At 43.3% G+C, this 22997-nt stretch overlaps 2 protein-coding genes across 2 annotated transcripts in view; both read left to right on the top strand.

Moving 5' to 3' along the window:
* Positions 1-578, top strand: part of mtmr4 (myotubularin related protein 4) — a 35046-nt gene extending 34468 nt beyond the window's left edge. Inside the window, 2 exon segments of the mRNA XM_049017410.1 lie at positions 9-97; positions 242-578. Of these exon segments, the coding sequence (XP_048873367.1) occupies positions 9-97; positions 242-419 (267 nt within the window). The 3' untranslated portion in view covers positions 420-578.
* A 5837-nt stretch (positions 579-6415) lies between these two features.
* Positions 6416-21902, top strand: ca4a (carbonic anhydrase IV a). The gene is made up of 9 exons (XM_049017433.1): positions 6416-6540; positions 6847-7050; positions 18043-18087; positions 18264-18431; positions 19180-19325; positions 19608-19700; positions 19811-19877; positions 20067-20230; positions 20323-21902. The coding sequence occupies exons 2-9, from the start codon at positions 6990-6992 to the stop codon at positions 20500-20502; spliced, it is 924 nt and encodes a 307-aa protein (XP_048873390.1). The 5' UTR covers positions 6416-6540; positions 6847-6989; the 3' UTR covers positions 20503-21902.
* Positions 21903-22997: the final 1095 nt, after the last annotated feature.

Raw genomic sequence — 22997 nt, 5'->3', positions numbered from 1 at the left:
CCCTACAGGTCACTCGCTGGGTCCCCGATCACATGGCCTCTCACTGTTTTAACTGCGACTGTGAGTTCTGGATAGCCAAGCGACGCCATCACTGCAGGTGGGTCATGCAAGGACTGCGTCCACACAGACTGCCAATCTTGGAGGCATGTGGGACAGTGCTCTTCTTTCCTGAGACACTGCCTGGGGTGTGCCTGTCTGTCTGGGTAACCTGCCGCCCTCACACACATACTGTCGTTCCCAGGAACTGTGGCAATGTCTTCTGCAAGGATTGCTGCCACCTGAAGCTGCCCATCCCGGACCAGCAGCTCTACGACCCAGTGCTGGTGTGTAACTCCTGCTACGACCTGCTGCAGGAGTCTCGCACTCGTGAGATCCGCATCCAGCAGTTGAAGAAGCCCATCGCCACGGCATCCAGCTGAGAGCCCAGCCCCAACCCGACTTGGCCGGTCACTGCCGCCTCCTCGTACACCACTTTAAGCGGGCAGGCCGGGATTCGCCCCACCTGCTGCGGCCAAGGGTGGTGACCCCGGTGTCCTTGGAGCTGAGGCTTGTGGACAGCACCGCAGACTGCGTGCTGGGGGGGGGGGGAGGGGGGTTACGGGTGGGGGGGGGAAGGAGGATGAGCTGATTTAGGCAGAGAGTCCTGCCGGATGGAGTGGCGTAACTCCCCTGGCTGACAGTGTTGGGCCTTAAGGGCACAGCGTCCTGCTGACCCAAGGCTCCACCCTTTAGCAGTGCTGTGGAAAGCTCATGTCAAACCTATGCACCCTCAACTGTGCATCCTGTAACACGCCACCTAGAGGACAATCGCTCATCTACTGAAGTGTCGGGATTTTCAAGCCTTGTTCACTATATTGGAGGGTTACTATTAAAAATGCTGCTATGGTTTTTTTTCTTTTAAGTTATGTTCTTTTTTATGTTTAATTTTTTGTGCACTACAAACTAATGTACTTTTTGAGGGGAATTTGATGACCAAAAGTACGAGAGGGAAAATCCGCTTCACGCTCTCATCATCTAGTGGGCCTCCTTGATCCAGATTGTAATGCCGGAAATGAGAACGTGAGGAAGAAGAGGAGGAAGAATGCGGTGAAGCTGATGGTGTTTACGTTTATGTGCGTGGCTCGGTTGTGTGCTGTCTGTCGTGTAATTTGAATATCACAGTTACGCAGATGTCTCTTCCCAGCTAACCTGACTATAGCATCGTCGTGATGTCCCTCAGTTTGAGAATGCAATATGGACAGTGGCTATTTGCCAGTTCAGCCGTTCCTTTCCTTTATTTTAGTGTTCTCGTCTGGCAGACTCGTCTTGACAGCTTGGAGGATGGAGCTCAAACACTCTCTCTCGTGTGTTTGACAGGAACATCTCCTTTGCCGTGTTTCAGTCTATAGCATGTACGGTCATTAAGGGAATATGACATTTTGAGGGGGGGGGATACTGTCAGAAAGGGAAGATTGAAAGCAGTGTACAGTTGTTCTTTCCACAGCATAGCGGTATGTGTGTGTAGTTGCACCCTCTCTTGCTCCGAACAGTTAATCTCCAAACATTACATGACAGCATGCAAACTCCAAAAGAGAGCAGTTGTGCGTCTACACGGCTTTCCCCCTCCCTTTCCGTCGTGATTCCCAGAAATCCGCTGTTTCAGGGAGACAAGTTGTATGTTATCGGATAGTGTTTCTCAAAACAATAGTGCCATTCCTCCGCCCTCCAACCAGTGACACCCAGGTGACACCCAGAGCCTGCTTGATGCTGTAATGGTACAGCTAGCTAGCCATTAAGTGGGGGGGAGGTATTTAAGTCTGCAGGGAGATTTGAATTTGGACAAAGCTTAGTAAGACTGAAAATGTGGTAAATTTGGTAGAGCTCCACAGTTCTGTTTTTTGGGTCTTTTTTTTAAGTGGTGTTGATGAAGGCTAAAACCAGAACCTGAAAATGTATCTAGTTATCCAAACTGTACTAGTGGCTAAAACTGTCACCTAGTGAATTATTGTTGTAAAGAAATGCACTGTAAATGTTAAATCCCATGGGTTAAATAAACAGATATATATCAGGGATTTGACCCATCTAAGGAGATGTTGTCATTTATTTAAGTGATTCTTTTAGAATGTTGGAATTGTGGCTACTGAATGCTCTATAACGGTGCTAATTTATTGTTGTGAAAAATTACTGCTGAAGATGAATTAAGGCGAGGTATTGGATTTGAAATTAGAAAAGTTTGTAACGCAACTTTAAAGGCATTTATAAGTTAAATTATAAGTTTAGTTTCATCCAAGCGGTGTCTTACCAACTTTGTTTCTGCAACACCAGAAACAAAATGAAAATGTTGAAAGAGCAACATAGCAAAAGACTATATAATTTTTAAAAAACATTGCACACCTTTTATTGGTCTCAGGGGGAAATTATTGTGCATAAAGCAGCGAGCAAATAGAGCACAGACAAACACATATATAGTGCAAAACAAAAAAGGTGTGAGGATAGTACACATAATGCAAACAGTACACGGTAGAGCCCTGCGCAGGTTATTTTTTTTTAATTCCTCTCCTGCTGAATTTCTGACCAGTATCTGTCTCTGTCACTCCCACCCGCTCCCGCAATATTTCTGTCCAATCCCACCCGCAACCGCAGATCCATTAACGGATATACTGTATGATGAAATAAGTTTATATGCATTAAATGTTTTATTCCAATAGAACAAGAACTAAATAAATCAAACAAATTCAACAAAAATCTCTCTACTTTGAATGCCAAATAAATGTAAACTGAGGCCAAAAACTAATCAGATGTGGAAATATCTAGTTATTAAAAATAACAATAACCAAATCTATACAACAAATGTTTAAATATCACATTATTATAAACAAACAAGAGCAGCTTAAAAACAGAAGAGAATCCTGAACCTTATTTCAAAGAAATACGTTTAAACTAGCTGAACATCATAATTTAATACAATGGCTCAGAACAAACACGAATATACACAAACAAACAAAATAAATGACATCAGTTACATTCTCTGTCCTGCCAAAAATCTTGGGACTCGCTGTCTATTTTTAGCTGCCCACTCCCGCCCGCAGCAAACTGGGGTACCTTAAATTTGACAAGCCAGCTGCCTAAGGAAGAAATCTGGATTTGTGATACAGACCCCAGTACTACAGTATATACACATACACATTGTGTGTGGGTGTTTATATATCAAAAAAATAGATGTTTATAAAATTTTCATTTTGATGTAAAACTATGATATATCTGTCAAAGTGTGACAGCGTAGCCATTTTAAAACATCTAAAGTCACCCCAGTATTTGAAGCAACCATCCAATGCACTCACAGAATTTTTTGACTCAACCACTACCCCAACTTGTTTGACTAATGAATTGCTCATTTACTTTTTTCAATCAATAAATCAATCAAAAAATTAAGTGAGCGGAGGTGAAATTTAATGAATATTTGGATGGCTGAGGTGCCCCTGAGGAGAGATTTGGGAACTGAAGCGGTGTTCATCTAGCTATCCAACATATCAGTGAGCTTTTGGAAAAAAAGAAATTCCTGTTAGTTTTCATTGTGTTACCCTTAATTTGTATATGCTCTACTATTAAATATACATTACTGCCCAAATAAACAGCTTTAAACGTTTCCTTTAATTGCCCACGACTTCTGCACAGCACCGCATATATAGTGCTGTACAGTGAGCAATGACGTGGGGCAGTTCTGATGTATCATTAATGCGGTGTGTCCTTACATTACTGGGTGGCGTCTCTTTATGCCAATGGTGCGGGTATACACAAAATGAGAGGACGTCAAGAAATGCACCTGTGCACAGTTCAAGCAGCTGTCCTGAATGTCACTTAACGTACCGTCTTTTAGTTATTTAACAACCACAAGGTGTCACCCTTTTTCAACAAAAAAGCTTATGGTGCTCCGTAGCAGTTTTAACGTGTCATCTTTTCCTAGATCTATACTCTTTTTCCAGGACCTAAACCTTACCTGAAATGTCAGAGATTTCGCTTGATTTCACTATGACATTTGCTTTCTATGTGCGTATTTCTGTTGCTCTGGCGCCAAACTTTACGCCCTGCCCCCAGCGTCCTCTTTTTGTAACCAGCCTAATTACATAATCTTTACAGTGTATGTTGAATTGATTCTCATTTATTTATTTCAGATGTAGCATAAAATCCAGTGAACTTCTGAATGACGTATATTTCTGTCAGCCTTTCAGAGTGTTAAATAATTGATTTTACTCTAAGTGACTTTAGTCCAACTGAGTATTGATTGCACACACTTATTTACGTGTTATTCATTACCTGTGTGTATTTCCACAAAATCACTGCACATCACATGGTCTTCATGGCTCCCAACATGTTATGTTAATTAGATATTTTATTTATTTAACTGACACTTTAATCAAAAATAAAATACAAGCAGGGCCCGACAGTCTTTGGAACAATTGGGGATTTAGGGCCTTGGTTAGGGCAGCAATGGCGAAATCACTCTGACAATCCTGAGATTTGAACCAGCAACCTTCCAGTTATAGGCACACTGCCCGCATTCACTTAATGTATTATTAATCAATCAGTAACAGGACTATGTTTCTGCAGTCTGTATCTTTACACAGAATATCTCTACACATAGTATGTTGCCAAAATGGTCTCTGGCCTCTGGGCTTTCTGCAGACATTGTTTTCTGGATGCACTGGATATACATACTGAGTTTAACCACTGTGGCATGACTTTTTAAAATAAATTATTAAATTCTGTTGGTTAGATCAGCATTACGAGGGAAACTTGAGAGCCAGTCTACAGACGCACGGCTGACTGCAATCGGTTTTTGCTTTTCACCCACCAAGCAAGGAGTTTCCACTTCCTAAATCAGGAAGCAGCTACTTTCTGCATTGTTAACATGGCACTGTTAGCATACTGGCGGTATATTCAGGGTGATAGAGCTTAGCCAAAACCTTGCTGTAGACAAAGACAGCTATTAAATGCAATTTAATTAAACATAGAATAAAAAATAATCTAAGAACATTGATATATCAGACTCCATTTCTTTGCTAAAATTTAAAAATCCTTTCTGTTAAATGATCAGTTGATATGTTACACTATGCTCAAAATTAATATAATACATGAATCCTATGGTAAAACTGTGACCATGATTCTACTCTTGGATATTTTTTGCTAAGAGAATGCCATTCCATAGGATGCACACACACATCCGATATAGCATTGAGCTGATAGGAATGCGAGTGCTGTGTCTGTAATGTTAGTTGGTTGAGGATTTGGACCCCCTGCTGCTTAAAGTCAGGATCAGCTGCACACATTTGCAGGTCTGTGTCCATCAGCCCAGGTACTTTTTCTCATTTGCATGCACCAATGCAATTGTGGCAGTGGTGGCTTGATGGTTAGGGAAGCACACTTGTAATTGAAAGGTTATGGGTTCAAATCTCCGACCAGCAAACCTTCAGACATGGAAAATTGTCAGTAAACTCATTATATAACAATTCTAATGGAAATGCATGACAAGAGTTACCCTGCAGCAAGAAGAAAGTGTGAAGCTGGCAAGGGAACTGGTTTTGTCATGAAATATGACTTCAGATGTTGCCTGGATGCATTATATAATCTTCACTTTCCATAACTGATTATACAGAAGTGGCTGAATGGGGTTTGTGTATGTAAAAATATGGCTAGTGGCTAATGTTTGTACAAACACCAGAAGACTTCTGGTACCCATTTAGGGAGGGGGGACACTAGAATGATTCCAAGAGCCCCACAGCTACTGGGGCCCTAATAAATCTGGAACATAATTGGATTGGTCTGGGCTGGGGGCCCAGTATGATATAATTTCATGGGACCCAAACTGCACCTATGCATGTAGTTCCTCATCACAACATGGGAGACTCCATTGCTCCTCCTCTGAACAAATCGGCCTGTTTTTAGAAATTAGTAGTACAAAAGTATTAAGTTGCAGAACTGCCAAGCTATATATGTTCTCAGTTCAAAAGCTTAATATATAACGTTGTTTGGTTGCCCTAAGGTCAGCATATCCTGAAAAGAACTTCTGTTGGGCATCCAGATAAGAGTCAAACAGCTTGTGCACTTGTTTCCTGGTTCTCAATGTTCAAACAATCGGGCTTTAAAAAAAAAAAAAGATTAAACATGATACCGTTTCTTAAGAAAACGTTTTTTCCCTCTGTCACAAAGCACCCTCACAGATCAGTACAACGGGTTTTCAGCATCGAGAGAAAGTAGCACGGAATGTACAGTATAGGAAGCTAATGTACCTCGCGTTGCCTCTAGGGGGCAGACATGTCTCTGGACTCAAAGCGGTTATTTCGGCGTTATCCATCCATTCATCTTTCAACTGCTTATCCTGGTCACTGGAGCCTATAAGTTGGAGTTATGCTAGACAGTAATCACCGTATCTTGTTAAGTAACTGTTAAGTAACAAGGGACTTCAGTATCAGTCTATCTGTTCATTAATCTTCTAACAGCATATCCCGGTCGTGGTCGAGGGGCTGGGGGCCTGGAGTAAATCCCAGGGGGCACATGGTGGAGGTATGCTGGACAGTAAACACCGTATCATGTTAACCGTTAAGTAGCAAGGGATTTTGCGATCTACAGATTTGGTTAAAAAAAAACTATTCCGTTCTCTTACTGAGCGTAACAAAACATTTTATTGATTTATAGTGCATGCATGTGTTTTAACCTTTTTCCAGTGATCTGGCTTCCTCTGTGTATCAAGCCCCTTCTGTAAATCACTCTATAAACCATTGCTGTGATTATTCTTGGATCTAGTTCTCAGAGGCATGGCCCTAAGAGGAAACCATGTAAAATGACATATTTGATCATGTGCTTTCTCAGTGCAGGTATTTAATAGAGATGGGAGGGGCTATTGTTTTCCAGTCCCGAATCTTTGTGATAGATAGGCTATAAGACCCTTCGCGGGATGTGATCGCACAAAACCCCCTTGTGATACCACTCCGGCCACCGAAAGACACACTATAATGAAGGCACATTTTTTTTCACTTTTGCTTGCCTCGTTTTTAAAGAGCCGTACCGATGCAGGTGAGTGGAAATTTAAATGATCATATACTACCGGTTTAACCGGTTTGGCACTATTACAGATGTAATTAGAATATTTTTTATGTATAGAGGAATGATATGTGCTCTGCAATATATAGAATAACCTACATGTATACCTGTAAATGATATATAGCCTATATAGAGGGAACGCATCCAAGATGTTAAACCAATTAATGTTATTAAATGCATATACTGATATTCGATCATTAGAAATGTATTTTATTTAAGCCCGGGTAAGTGTCATTTATAGAAAGTAAGACGTATTTTGTTTATTATTCTGCGTTGCTTTACAAACTAAGCTTTTTAATCTAGATATCCATTTATATTCACGACATTTGCGAATTGCAATAGGTTGTGCCAGCGTAATATGATGACATAAGAGCGTTACCTTACCTTAGCGGTTATGTACTCATTATTTAGTCAGAAAGGGGGTCGGGATGAGGTCAGTTTCTCTATAAGTAGTTCAGACATTCAACACGTTAGTCAGACACGGGCACCGTTTTCAGAGGGGAACTGCGTTACCTGGATGAGGCACCGCGGTGTCTTCGCGTCAAGCCCGCGATATTACTGCATATTCAGCGTGTAGGAAACGAAGATCAGATGGGTGGACGGAAAATGATATTAACATCTAATAATAATGCCCGTGTGTCCGGCTGCAGCCCTGAGGGGTGTCACAGCGCGAACGGTGCGCAATGTTTGTCACCCAAACTTCACGGCATGTGCACGGAAGAAGATGGACAACAGCGGCACCTCTATCCGCCGTTCATCTCACGTTTCCCAACAATATTCCCGACAGTAATGCATCTATCCCATACTGCATTATAGCTGGGTTGACACCTTTGGCCGGCTAGCTGCCGTGAAATTTTCAATTCGAGGCACGTCTGCACGCATATGCACACACATTTACATGTATGTAAAAGCTTTATTACCTTGTAAATAGTCTGTAGGGTTTGCAAACCATGCACCCCACGCTTTTCATGTAGGTAATTACAGGCTTACGATGGAATAATATCGATTTCTTGCGTGAGAGTCTGAAAGAGTCTGGTGAGAGTCACGCCAGATGCTGGAGAGCTCGCAGCCCAGTTTCGCCTCTTTAGTTCAGCTTTGTTCTTAAAACATTGGGAGACTGGAAAACCTCCTTGGGCACCATGGAAGTCCCTCAGATGGAGGCTGTAAAAACCGAAAGTAGTTGGGAGTAGGGGAATCGGGACGTGGGTCTGGTGTGCATGGGGTCTATTAGGCAACTAGATACGGCAAGCGTGTATTTCTCAGTGATATTTTAGTGATTAGTTCCATTCTGTGAGGAATTTAAAGCGAAGTGCTTAGTATTTTTGTATATATGTTAGACCTGTTGAGAAATGAATTGCTGACTGGGAGTGCTGTAAGACCCACAGTTATCATGTGGTGATGTGGGCATTTATGTGTTGTACAAAGAAGACTAACATCATCTGAAATTATTGCCATAACATTTACATCATAAAAATGATACCTAACACCATGGAGACAACTCAGTGTGTCCCCATGTGAAAATATGTTTTGTAAATCAATTCCCAAAGAGGCGTTACATTGCAGATTTAAGTACTGTACAACAGAATCGTTTAACTAACCACAACGTTCAAATAGCTACTGAAAGCTTCGATACAAAATGCTACAACTATGTTAGCAATACTCATCCTAAGTGGTTGGATGGCGAGATGAAGAAATTATGTATGGTCTATGGAAACTCGTAACACATAACTTTACTGTACCTAATGGAGGTACCGAAGCTAATGCCTACCTCAGCATCCCAATAACGTGTATGGCTGCATTCTGTGACTGTATCTTGTTTTATACCGATTCGGTGACATTATACTTATAACATAGATAAACCATACTTCATCCCCCCCAGAAGTACTTGAGCCTCGAGCGCAGAGAGAGGCCTTAGGAAACGAGCTTTGCGCGCGAGCGCAACCATGACGTCGGGAGGAGAAAAATACATTAGAGAGGGTGATATTATGATGAACGCGCACGCGGCTCTTCGTCCTGCGCTCGCGAGTTTCACTTTTACGCGTGTGAGTTTTGGGTGACTTTAATGTGACGCTATGTATATAGGCCTATATAATAAAGAATTTAAAAGCGGTTTACGCAAATGGTCTTTGAAGTTGTTGTCTTAACTTTGTACGACCAGGTAGCGCCACACTCGCGTTGCTATATTGCCGATGTAATGCGCACAGTATTAAAATGCGCCGAGGAAGACACCAGTGCATTTTTACTTTAATTTATGGGTAATAGCGTAATACTTGCATAATTGATCCATCTCTACGCGCGCAGCTTAGATATACTAAACCGGCTCTTCTGTTCACGTTTCGATGCCCCCGGACTCTTCTTTTCGTCACCGACATTTATCTGGAAGAAGAAAACTTACCATCTTCCGAAAGAGAAAATTAATTTCGAAAGAGAAATTCATTCGTAGCAAATGGTGAAGATCTCAGTTAAATTTATGTGAATGCCCCAAATTTGGCTGCGTACTTCAGTTTTATTTGATGTCGCACAGAGCTGCATGATACGGTAAGCCTGATATATAGGCTGTACATCGTTAACTCCTGCCGTGTTACTCACTCCCAGTTCGTACACTCAAATAACTTTAGCCTGCATATGAAGAAATTTTCCTTACATGTATGATCAACAACAACAATATTCAGGGCCGGTAAATCCTACGGGCAGCATAAGTGGCGCCGACTTGCCACCCAGTTTCACGTTGCCTCGGTCAGGGCGCCGGCATTGATGCTTGCCTAGGGCGCCACAACGGCTAAGGCCGGTACTGGCAGAAGCAACATTAACAATAATAATAATAATCCTAACAAAAACTATGTTCTTTGCACCCTTAATATTATTATTATTATTATTATTAATAATAATAATAGTAATGCAGTCCAACCTCGTTACTACGTACCCCGGATACAACGTGTTCACCTTTTCAACGTACAGGTTTCTAATTCCCGTTTTTAGCCTATGTATTATTCCAATAGCAGCCATTGTTTACAGCGTACACCCTTACAGCATAAACTTCGATACAGCATCCAAATTTCTAGAGAAAATACGAAAACTATCATTACTACTACCATCGTTACAACGTACAGCGCTCTCCCCGCCCACCACAACTTGTGTCGCTACATCTACCTGTATCTACCTGATCTTCGCCCGACAATGCACATTTGTCTATTGCGTTGTAACTTCCCGCGTTAAATGAGTTGCCTTGACCCACCGTTACTGGACTGCGTAGTAATGGCTTAAGTGTTGTGTGCGTATTCTTTGTTTATTAAACCTTGTGAAATACCGGTCAATCTGGTAATTGTGAATTCAGAATAATAATGGAAGTAAAGGATTTTATGATTTAATTTGACCAATTTTTCATTAATATTCTCAGGCCAAATGCCAATTTGGATGCGAATGTTTATTTTAAAAATCAATTTTGACCAGCCGTTGTGTATTTTCGTTGCCATTTATCGCCGGCCGGCACTAAGTAACCGTGAGTAATTTAAGGAAAATTTCAAGGATCCAAATGAGCTTTGTCGAATTATTTAACAAGTAATAATGTGTTCGTTTGTTTTGTAGTCAATTTAAGCGTCTGTTCTATTAAAGTTTTATCATTTACATGGAGTTCTTTCATCCATCTTGCACTAAGTGGTTACAACGTTCTATGCTTATAACGTACATGTTTTTGATATCCCGTCTTGTACGTAGTAACGAGGTTCGACTGTAATAATAATATTTAACAGTGAACCCCAAGCTGTATAAAACAGACATCCAATTCACGAATGGGTGAAATAATAATTTTAGTGGGTGCTTGATCAACTTTAAAATAGGCTCGACTGAGCTGTTAAAAATAAGAAATGTTACATCCTTTGAAATACAAAATAACCTTCTGATTTCAGGTAGATTTGTGGTGATAAGAAAGAAAATTGTGTAAAATTGTATAGTTTTATTATTTAATAAAATAGAACGACTTTTTCAGATCCTACAAGAGATTTAACAAATATTTTAAGGGGCATCAGAACAGTCGTCGGAAGGAGTTTGATAATTGGGGGGGGCAACATCTCAATGGGCACTCATGCAATATGTTTTCTTTATTTAAAAATAATAAAGATTTCATCAATTAATATAAGACTAACACTGTTTCATGCAGTTATTTGATGCATGGCTACAGTTCTCGTAGGTTACGACTCTGCTCTCTCAATACACAGCAAATTGGCCTCAGTAACGCGCGGATTCATAATGAAAGATAAGGAATGTGCACTTTATCCTACGTATCATGACACAAACACGTTAAGTAGCAACGTGGACATTTTTAACGTCCCTAATAAAAACTTATCATGGTATAATCATATTAGTATGGTTGTACTGGATTGTACTTTCACTGTTTTTCTATTTTGTGCATGGTACATTTATGGCACGATGATATACATGTCATATATGTTCCTAGTATGTTTGAGCAGTAATTTATTTTATACCATGATACTTTGTTTTGGTATTATAGTATTCTGTTATGGCCCATTGTATTTATTTCCAGCCTGTATTGGTACTGTGGTGTTTGGTACTCATAATATTGCCAAGGAGCACATGTTATAAATATATAAAAAAGTAACTGTATTGTAAACATTGGACTGCGATGATTTCACTTGTACTGGATTTGGTAATGGAATCTGAGAATTTCACCTAAGCAACTTGCAGAAATGGCTTTGCATTTTATTTTCGCCATTTCAGATAAACACACAATTTAAAATGTGAATAGTTTTATTTCTGGTTTTTTGAACATGTGTTTTGGTAATAATGTTTCCTACAGTTTTGCCTTTAGAACATAAGAACTATACAAACGAGAGGAGGCCATTCGGCCCATCAAGCTCGCTTGGGGAGAACTAAACTAATAGCTCAGAGTCGTTAAATTCTTATCTAGCTCTGATTTAAAGGAACCCAAGGATTCAGCTTGCACTACATTATCAGGAAGGCTATTCCATACTCTGACTACACGCTGCGTAAAGAAGTGCTTCCTTAAATCCAGCTTGAAATGTTCTCCCGCTAATTTCCACCTATGGCCACGAGTTCGTGTATTTAAACTAATGCTGAAGTAACTATTTGGTTGAACAGCATCCAAACCTGTTAGAATCTTATATACCTGGATCATGTCCCCCCTCAGTCTCTTTTGCTTGAGACTGAACAGATTTAGCTCAAGTAACCTTTCCTCGTATGACCAGGAATCATTTTTGTGGCCCTACGCTGCACCTTTTCTAAGGCCACAATGTCCTTTTTAAGATATGGTGACCAAACCTGCACACAATATTCTAGGTGAGGTCTCACCAAGGAATTGTATAATCTTAGCATTACCTCCCTTGACTTAAACTCCACACACCTGGAGATATACCCCAACATCCTATTGGCCTTTTTTATTGCTTCCCCACACTGGCGAGAATGGGACATGGAAGCATCAACATACACACCAAGGTCTTTCTCATGATCAGCTACCTTTATTTCAGTGACACCCATGAAATACCTGTACTTTATATTTCTGCTCCCTAGATGGAGTACCTTACATTTATCGACGTTAAATTTCATCTGCCAGGTATCGGCCCAGTCACTAATTAGTATTTGAAACACTTTAGTGGTTAATTAGTTAAACTGTTAAAATGTGTTGTTCACTAAGTCAAAGCATACATTTCATGCATGGTACATTTACTCTATAGAACTTATTTGTAAGGAGGCAATCACAAAACTCTAAAGTATTCCAATGTGATTTTTGTTCCAGTGTTGTTCACAACAGGGACAGATCTAATAGGTGGCCAATGGTGGCCATGCTCCCCCCCCCCCCCCGACTAAATACATGCCTACCCCAGTTGCCACACCTCACCAAAAATGAAAACCGAATCTGGACCACTTAACTGCGTAAACTAGAGCTGCCCAGTCCTAGTCAAATGTGACATGTTACCAAGTGGACTGTGAGACGAAAAATGGATAATGCCCCCCCCGCCCCCCCCCCCCCAGTCGGCAAAATACACTGAAGTGGACCTTCCAAAACATTATCCCATTTCCACTAGCAAAACCTAGTCTGGCCTTGCCACCCCATTATACAAGGCCTGTGAGCTCCAGGACCTGGAGACTGAAGTACTGAAACAAGAAAGTTCAGGAGACACATCAAAGGTGGATATACTAAACATATTGCCTCCTTCCATGTTGGATAGCCTCAATTTCATACAAATCTGTGATTGCAATCATCCATCTGTTTTCCAAAACACCTGTCCTACTGGGTCGCGGGGGGTCTGGAGCCTATCCCAGAAGCAATGGGTACGAGGCAGGGAACAACCCAGGATGGGGGGCCAGCCCATCGCAGGGCACACTCACACACCAGTCACTCACACATGCACTCCTACGGGCAATTTAGTAACTCCAGTTAGCCTCAGCATGTTTTTGGACTGTGGAGGGAAACTGGAGTACCCAGAGAAAACCCCACGATACATGTAACCCAGGCGGGGACTTAAACCTGGGTTCCAGAGGTGTGAGGCAACAGTGCTAACCACTGCATCATCATGCCATCCCTGATTGCAATCAAAAAACTAAAAATCACAGAATTATTTTGTATTTTGTTTGGTTACTTATGGTTATGGTTAGGGCTGGGTAGGGGTTAAGGTTGTCATGTTGGGATTAGAGTTTTCCCCATAGAAATGAATGGAGAGTCCCCACAAAGATATAATTACAAATCTATGTCTGTGTTTGTGTGAGTGTGTGTGTGTGTGTGTATGTGTGTCTGTGCAGTTTGCATGCTCTCCCTGTGTAGAGCAGGTCTCTCCCAGGTACTTGGATTTTCTCCCACAGCCTAAAGACACGTGGTAAGGCTAAGTCGCGCCTGAATTGCCTGTACTCTATGAGTGTGTGTATGGCATCCCATCCAGGGTGAGCCCTGCCCTGTCTTCTCACTGTGTTTATTTTCTGTGTCCATTATCATGGCCTGTCAGAGGAAATGTCAGAGGGCTGCAGTAAAGAAACTAGTTTGTTTGGCACAATTCCTTGGACTTCCTTTACAAACAGAAACCCTCAGGTTCTAGTAACGGGGAGGCCTTCGCCTATTCTCAGTGGCATATGCATTTTTCATAAATATTTTATATCTGTGATAGTACTACATATTTGCCATGTGTAAACATACATCTCCATTGTGCAATATTAAAAACACGTGAGGTAGAAACTTCAATAAGGCAAGAGATTAATCCTTTATTATTATAACCTGATACTACGGACAGATAAGGAGCTGCCGAACCTGAAATCTTTTGTGACAATGGATGATAAGAAGACAATGTCTGTATATTACAAACTTTTATGGTCAGGAGCAACTGTAAGAATATTGGAAAAATTGTTCTTGTGATATATGAAACAAAATAATTAGCTGATTTTATAAATCTGTTTGAATCGTAAATAGTTATCTTCTGAAAGGTTTTGGCAGTATTTTTTTTTTTTGGTTAATTTCTTTGTTGGTGTTATGGTCCCCTGGGCACGGACCGGGGAAGCAGAACATAAGCCGTGGAGTCGGGTAACGTGGGATTTATTCAGGTCGAAAACACTCAGAACCATGAAACGACTTCACACAACGTTAATGACCAGGTAGCAAGGGGGCATGGCATATGGGAGGATTGGACAAGCAGGGCGTAAAAGAACCCCCTCCCAAAGGTGCGCACTCCGGGCGTGCCTTAAGGGACCGGAAGGATAAAACCGGGGACACCACAGGACCTGGGGAAACAAAAGCAAGACCATCAATGGCACACAGGCAACAGCAACTGTACAAAGGACAAACAAGACAAGAACCCAGATAACAACTGAACAAACATAGACACAAAGAGGTACACCAAGGGTGGGAACAATGGAGGGACAACAGCAGGGGGCACACCGATGAGAAGGGAGAAGAGACCAGGAGGGAAGAAAGGTGGAACAGAGACACGGGGAGCAAACACAGTGGGCAAGGAAGCAAAGGGTGGAGGGAAACAGGGAGCCGGAGGGAACCCTGGCAGGCGGATGGCAGGAGCCGCAGGGGCAACTGGTGACCGCGAAGCCAGAGCAGGAGGGACCCTCAGCGACTGTGAGGAAGGAACTTGAGGGGACGTTGAAGTGGGCGAGGAGGAAGGTGGAGGGACTGACAGAGGAGGCGAGGAGAGAGGAGAAGCCGTGGCAGGCGAAGGCACAGGCGACTGACGAGTCGGAGCTAGGGGACCTGCAGGTGACCGGCAAGGCATCAGAGGCGGGACCGCAGCCGCCCAACGAGACACTGCAGGGGGACTGCAGGCAACTGCCGAGCAGGAGCCAGAGGACCTGCAGGCGACCGCCGAGCCGAAGCCAGGGGGACTGAAGACAAGCCAGGAGGCTGGGCAGAAGGAACTCGACCCCAGTGCAGGTGTCCTCTTCCTCTCCAGGAGACTGAGAGACAGGGACCTGGCCGGAAGGGTTCAGTGGGCAGTCAGGGTGATCCCTGAGGGCTCCCATTTGAGCTCCTTCCCTACCTCCATCAAAGGGGGAGGAGCGGTGGTCCGATAGTCCGGAACCTCCTCGGGGACAGGGACTGAGGCCAGGGAAGTAGGATCGAAGCAGATTCTGAGGGATCAGGAACCTCCTCAGGGACGGGAGCTGGTGGTTCCAGAGCAGGAACCACCGGCACAAGAACCAGGGCGGGTGGGGCCGAGGTTTGTGCCTCGGCAGCGGGTACTGCCTTTTTAGGGAACTTGGGGACCCACGATTTGGCATCACCAAGCGCCCTGGCACCCTTCCGTGCCAAGCGCGTACCTTGGAAGGCGTCAGCGGCTTGGGGCGCATGCTCGTGCAAAGTGGCAGCGGAGACATCTGCCGCAAACACAGCCGGATTGAGGATTGGGAGGGGCTCCTCCCAACATACAGCAGGGCAGGCAGCGGAGACCGAGACAGCCCCTAGGAATACCTGAGGCGTGTCCTCCCGTCTTTGGCTTTTCCGCTTTTTCTTCCTTCCTACAGCTTGTGACGGAGTTTGAGGCACCTCTGGAAGCTCTTTCAGCAGACTATAGGGTAGTCAAATGTCCATGGTTACCCGCCGCATCATGAACTCCGCCACCCCTCTCCATATCCGCCGCACATTTTCACGCACCTCTTCTGCGAGGTACGTGTCCCCAAACAGGGACATCTCTTCTAAAATGTCCCTTGTCCGGAAGGCAATAGCTTGAGCCAACAACAAGGAGAAACAGCTGGTAAACATAGAGATTCCACACAAGGTAACGAGGGGGTGTGGCACACGGGAAAATTGGACGAGCAGGGTGTGACAGTTTGTTGCTTTGTTAAAGTCCTTTTAAAAAACATCAGCATAACCTCAAAGTTGCCAAAGATGACAAATGTGTTTGCTGTGATACAGGTCATTTATCCAAGAATGCCAGTCTTTTTTTGCACCTTTCGTCATTCTCTCTTTAAACGCATTTAAACATTACAGTAAAACCTTGCATTATGAGTATCTTGGTCTGCGAGTGTATTGCAAGATGAGCACAAATTTATGGTTAAAGTTAGGACTGGGTAGGAGTCAAAAGCAACTGTCATCGGATAGGTTCCTTGTTAAAGTCGCACAAAAAGAAAAAGATTCCAGCGAGCCAACAGATAGCAGTGATTCCGTTAGTTATAGTGAAAGTCGTCCTAAAAAATATTCCTCCTTTTCTCTCTCTCGTTTCCCTCACACCATCCATGATTCTTTTCAAAGGTAAAGTGCAGGTTAATTTGTTTTATGTATTTTTACTTTATATTTTGTATTAATCATTTTTGTATGATTTTTTTGGGTTGTGAAATGAATCATCTGAGTTTCCTTTATATCTTAAGAGAAAATTCACTTTGATATTGTCACGATCTGCGTGGAACCGAACAGCGATCGTGCGGGCAGGCGTGGAATGAGCAGGCAGACAGGCAAATACGGGGCAAAACTAGGGGGTTTAATCAAAGGATGGGGAGAAGGAAACATCGGACGCCACTAACATTAATGACAGACAAAGGACTCAGGTAAGACATGGACTGAAATACACAGGTCTGATTGAAAATAATCAGACACAGCTGGGTACGATCGGGAAAGAACACGTGGGTAAGCAGGGGGCGTGGCACACATGAGGAGCCGACGAGCAGGTCATGACAGATATACGAGTGCTTTGGATTACTAGCAACGTTTCCAGAATGAATTATGCTCGCAAACCAAGGTATTATTAGACAGGGAGGCAGGCAGGAAACGGGGAAGGACGAGGTAGGCAGGCGAGGATTCAGGACACGAAGGTTTAATTAATGGCAGACGAGGAAACAGGGTACAGAGTATCAATGATGGATCTGGGGAAAACGGACTCAGACGCGGACTAAATACACTGAACATATCAGGCCGATGGAAAACAGCTGGGCACAATCAGGGGAGCACACATGAGGACTGGACGCGCAGGTCATGACAGGTACCACTCTATTGCATACTGTCGGAAAATTAATTCCAATATATGTGTGTCAGGGGGTGGCATGTTGGTGCAGTGGTTAGCACTGTTGCCTCACACCTCTGGGGCCCAGGTTCGAGTCTCCGCCTGGGTCACATGTGTGTGGAGTTTGTATGTTCTCCCCATGTCGTCGTGGGGTTTCCTCCGGGTACTCCGGTTTCCCCCCACAGTCCAAAAACATGCTGAGGCTAATTGGAGTTACTAAATTGCCCGCAGGAGTGCATGTGTGAGTGAATGGTGTGTGAGTGTGCCCTGCGATGGGCTGGCCCCCCATCCTGGGTTGTTCCCTGCCTCGTGCCCATTGCTTCCAGGATAGACTCCGGACCCCCCGCGACCCAGTAGGATAAGCGGTTTGGAAAATGGATGGATGGATGGATATGTGTGTCAGGCTTTTATTTTCTAAAACAGCTGAATGTAAATTTTCATCGTAGTGGGACTGACATTGTTGCAAATGGTTTCATTCGGCTAATTGCTCTGTTTCTGTTTTTAGCCTGGTGTTACAACTCACAGATGTCCTGCACGAGCAACTGCACAGGTGGGACCTCCTTCCATCATGAACTGATATAAATCATCAGAAAGGAGCTCCGTAATGTCGACTCGCTCTTTGGATTTTGTTTTCCTTCATCAGCACTTTTATTTGGGACAGAAACACGTATCATGAGACACCACTTATCATGCTTTTCCCATGGGTCACATCATTGATCCCTGCAGGCCCAGAGTTCTGGTCCAACATGAGTAACTCTGAGTGTAATGGACAGTCTCAGTCTCCCATCAACATTGTGACAAGGAAGACCGAACTGGACAAAGACCTTACCCCTATCCACTTAACAGAGTACCAGGGCTCCTACTTGTGGAACATAAGAAATAATGGGAAATCTGGTAAGTCCCCGTGCACCGGCTAAAAACATGAAAATGCAAGAACTGTTTGTATAATATCACGTTATATATAAAAGTATCTGCTGAGAATAATGTCATATGGTAACAGCCAACAAACTGCTGGGTAACAGTCTACTCATCTTTGTAATAAACAGTTTACTTATTTGATAAGACCACATAATACCGTAATTTTTCTTTCATTCTCAGATCTAAGGATTTTAGCTGTTGAAGAACTTGCTCCCGCCACTAAGTAAAGTCAGACATAATATTTGGGAAATGTGTTTTTATTGTTAACAATAGATACCGAAAAGATACTATCCTCAAAATTAAAGATTAATATGAATTAAACATCCATCCATCCATTATCTGAAACTGCTTGTTCTATTCAGTGTTGTGGGGGGTCCGCAGCCTATCCCGGAAGCTACGGGCACAAGGCATGGAATAACCCAGGATGGGGCACCAACCCATCGCAGGGCACACTCACACGTCAATCACTCGCACATGCACACCTACACGCAAATTGGGAACTCCAGTTAGCCTCAGCATGATTTTGGACTGTGGGGGGGAAACTGGAGTACCCAGAGCAAACCCCACGACGGCGCGTGGAGAACATGCAAACTCCACACACATGGAAGCCTGTTGGAGACTTGACCCTGGTCCCAGAGATGTGCGGCAACAGTGCTAACCACTGCACCACTATGAATTAAACATTTCAGAGGATAATACTCAGAAATATTCAATTTGCTTTCAGTGCAGGTAAACATCCCCCATGGGCCCTTGATCAGTGGTGGGAAACTGAAGACATTTTACAGGGCAGTGCAGTTCCATTTGCACTGGGGCAAGGATGGGAGTCCTGGATCGGAACACACTGTGGACGGCGAGCAGTATCCCATGGAGGTATGGGATGTGTTTAATACCGCCTTTCACCAGCAGGGGGGTTCATAGCATTCTCACCTGCACACTGTAGCTGCCCATCCTCATATCAGCTGATCCACAGTACCCATGACTTAGGACTCCACGGTGGGGGCTTACAGCCACGACATGGTACATAACTTAACACAATCTTCCAGCCATTGTATCGTTTTTTGTGTATCGTTTAGTGTGATTTTCTTGCGTTTTGGAGGTTTATTTTGCAGTGTTTGCTGGTTGCTCACTTCTTGCTCAATGTGTCTCCCACAGCTTCATATTGTCCACATTAAGAAGCAGTATACCACCCTGAGTGAAGCTCAGAAGGACCCCACTGGCCTGGCGGTGCTGGGATTTTTCTATGAGGTTACAAATTCACTCTCAGTAGTGTCACCTTTGGCTCACTATCTACACTGTGATCATGAGCTTGGTCGTTCTTTAACGAATAACTCTTAAGGGGTGTGTGTGTCTTGCAGATGTCAGTCAACAATAACAGAAACTATGACCCGATAACTAGTGCCCTGAAAAATATCATTGAAGCAGGTAAGTAATTATAGCAAATTATCTTGTCCGGGCCATTTTTTATGTGTGTTGTCTGTTCCAGATCATCCCACTTCCATAACAGCTCTCTGCCTGGTGTTTGTGAAGCTTGACATCATGATGCAAGAGCAGTAGCTTTCTTAGATTCCACCTCCATTCTCTTATCTGTTTTGTCGTCTGCTATGTTTTCAGGTGCTAACGCAACGATACCCAACATGACGCTGACCTCTATCATTCCACCACAAGAGACCCTGACCAAATACTTCCGCTATCAGGGTTCCCTGACCACCCCTAATTGTGCGGAATCTGTGGTCTGGACTGTTTTTGAGAGCACCATCCCAATCAGTATGAGCCAGGTACAGCGTGCGATGGGGAACCCTCGGCGAAGCGGCCAGCTCGATGCCACAACCTCATGTTTGCACCTGTGTCTTTTATTGCTCTCTTTCAGCTCAGCGAGTTCTCCAAGCTGAAGTTTCAAGATGGCAACCCTTTGGCGTACAATTACAGATCGGTGCAGCCCCTTAATTCGCGGAAGGTATACCGGTCTGGATGCGATGTGGTTTTGGCCAGCATTACCCTCCTGGCGGCCACAGTCTTGGTCTCCATCACACTCTCACAGTCTGGCTAAATGGCGCCACCCACTGTTCCAGTGTTGGGCACAGAGAAGGAGACCAATGGCCTTGTCTCATGCACAGCGATTCCAACCCAAAGTACAGAATGATTCAAAAGCATTATATCAATAAATAAATCAATTCAACATTATAAGGAAGACACTGTGAACACTGTAAACTGCACTATGCCATATTGTTTCGGTAGCATTTACTGCAAGGTATTTGCTGATTTTAAACCCACCTGACATTTTAATCGTTGATAAATGGACAGTGGATTGATTTCTGCAAGAACTTCTAATGTCAATGTTGAAACTTAGCACTCGCCAAGCATGTGAAGCCACAGGTGAGACTTCTACAGCTAGAAAACGGAACAAACTTCAATGCATCTGTACCCCCTTTAAGTGCTGGTCCAGCTGGGACCGATCACATGCGTCACAGGGGCTGACACCGCGTGCGCATAATGCATGATGAACACTACAGTTCGGATACTTGGCCCGCATGTAATTCCCTGACTCTGGTGCGGAATTGTTACTAGTGCCGTTTCACCCATGCACTCCAAGGAGACACGCTGCAGTAGAGTGTTATCCTCTGATTTGGTTAAGCCCTGGGTGAGTAGCACAGGAAGCCAGCTGCATTGTGGCAAATACTACACACACACCCAGCTTGGAAAGGACTGTCCCCAGTGCCAGGCTGGTTGTATTCATCTGGTTCCACCCTTCCCAGGACTGCTTAAAGGCACACTTGAGAATGTCTAGAGTCGCAGCACTCTGTCAAACCACACACATCCCCCGAAACACTGAACCATCTCTGGTAAAAGCTTCGGTAGAGACTTTCAAGTAAGTGTCAGTGTGTTGAGTTCGACTAGACTGGAGAACCATCGACTATGTGGCTTGTGTTGTGTCAGTGTTGAATGGAATGTGATTCCTAGCCTTGTTCAAATATGTTATTAGCTTTGATAGATACCTTGATACCCACGCAGGATGGGGTAATAATTAATTCATCTAGCTGTTGAGATTCAGATTCACACATTCATTTTATAAAAAGAGGGTACACGTTTGCTGCCGTGCCTTATCAATTAATGTACCATGTATAGTGAGCATACACATGTATACAGTATATGTGCTTATCAATACCTTAACATTTATAGAATCATTTCATGGTTTGAAGTCAACAGATATTTCATGGTGGAAAATACTGAAGGAAAATCAAGTGAACGTAAGGGGACATATTTGTTCATCACTTGTATTCACCATGAAATCTTTCTGTCCAAAGTGGCTATTCAGACTTTGTTGCTTGTATTTTGTGTGATCACATATATACGATACATTAAGCCATATGACAAATGTATCAAGAAAACAAAGATATGTTTTGACATCATCCTCCCTGAGAAAAAATTAAACACAAGATGACTGTTGTATCTTTTGTTCCCCTTCTGTTTTGTCCAGTTTGCTGGTTTATGCTTACATTCATACTACACAATAGCTCAGGGGTGGGCAATCCACAAAGGGCCAGTGTGTATGCAGGTTTTTGGGATGACTTTTATGTCAGCTGTTCAAAACCAGGTGTGAGGACCCTTCAGCCAGTCAGTCCTATAATTAGTCATCTAAGTGGGCCGCTTCAGTGAAAACTCGCACACACAACAGACTTTCTGGATAGGATTGCCCATCCCTGCAATAGCCCAAGATGATCACAAACTATCCAGTATGAACCATTGCTAGTAACTACTCCTTGTACTTCTGTTACCGCTGCATCTTCTTAGGGTAAACCTGCCAGTTACAATGTTTCGAGTACAGTATTAAGCTGCTGAAAGTGAATTTCAAATGGTAAACTTCTCAGTTTCACAACCAGGGCTCACAGGTGACTCACAGGATGCCACAGCAATGATTCCTTTAATCCATTTCTAATTGACTTGTACTAGACATACAGGCTGGTAGCACAACCATACAACCAAGGCTTCCAGCTCTGATAGGAGTACCGTAATCTCAAACCACAGCTCTCCCCGTGGTTCCCCACCCCAGAGAACACCAATAAATCTTTGTACAGTTGCCCAAGAACGAGGAATCAAAGGCCTCTTTGTGACACCCTGAACGGGCAAGATCAGGGCCAACCCTGGGTGTCCTGGCGGCCTAGGCAAGATTCTGTCTCTCCAACAGCAGAAATCAAATTTTTTCAATTTATATAAAAAAATTTAAATAACATGCATTATGCTGGTTGCTAACTAGCTGGCTTATGTCTGTTTCACAAGACAAGGAGTGAAATATTAAAACTAGTGTGAATAACTAATGCCATAGAATGCAACCAGAGGTTTTCTGATTTTTTTGCACTCACTCTTTGGTGGCCTCCTATTAAATGGCAGCCTGGGTGATTGACTATCTCACCTATAGGACAGGCCAGCCCCGGGCAAAGCAAAGAACAGTAGTGTGTGATAAAAGTGCATTAATGCAAACAGTAGAGCAAATACTGTTGGTATCAAATAGTCTGATCACAGCAGAATGAAGTGTGTTAGTGCACT

This window comes from Brienomyrus brachyistius, chromosome 6, assembly GCF_023856365.1.
Source record: "Brienomyrus brachyistius isolate T26 chromosome 6, BBRACH_0.4, whole genome shotgun sequence".
NCBI classification, from domain to species: domain Eukaryota; kingdom Metazoa; phylum Chordata; class Actinopteri; order Osteoglossiformes; family Mormyridae; genus Brienomyrus; species Brienomyrus brachyistius.
The sequence above is the reverse complement of the archived record's forward strand: the minus strand, read 5'-3'. Positions and strand labels throughout refer to the sequence as shown.

Coding starts and splice junctions, on each gene's coding strand:
- ca4a (XM_049017433.1), top strand. CDS start 6,990: ATGAAGGCACATTTTTTTTCACTTTTGCTTGCCTCGTTTTTAAAGAGC. Junction 18,432..19,179: donor AAGAAATAATGGGAAATCTG/GTAAGTCCCCGT, acceptor ATTTGCTTTCAG/TGCAGGTAAACATCCCCCAT. Junction 20,231..20,322: donor TCCCAATCAGTATGAGCCAG/GTACAGCGTGCG, acceptor GCTCTCTTTCAG/CTCAGCGAGTTCTCCAAGCT.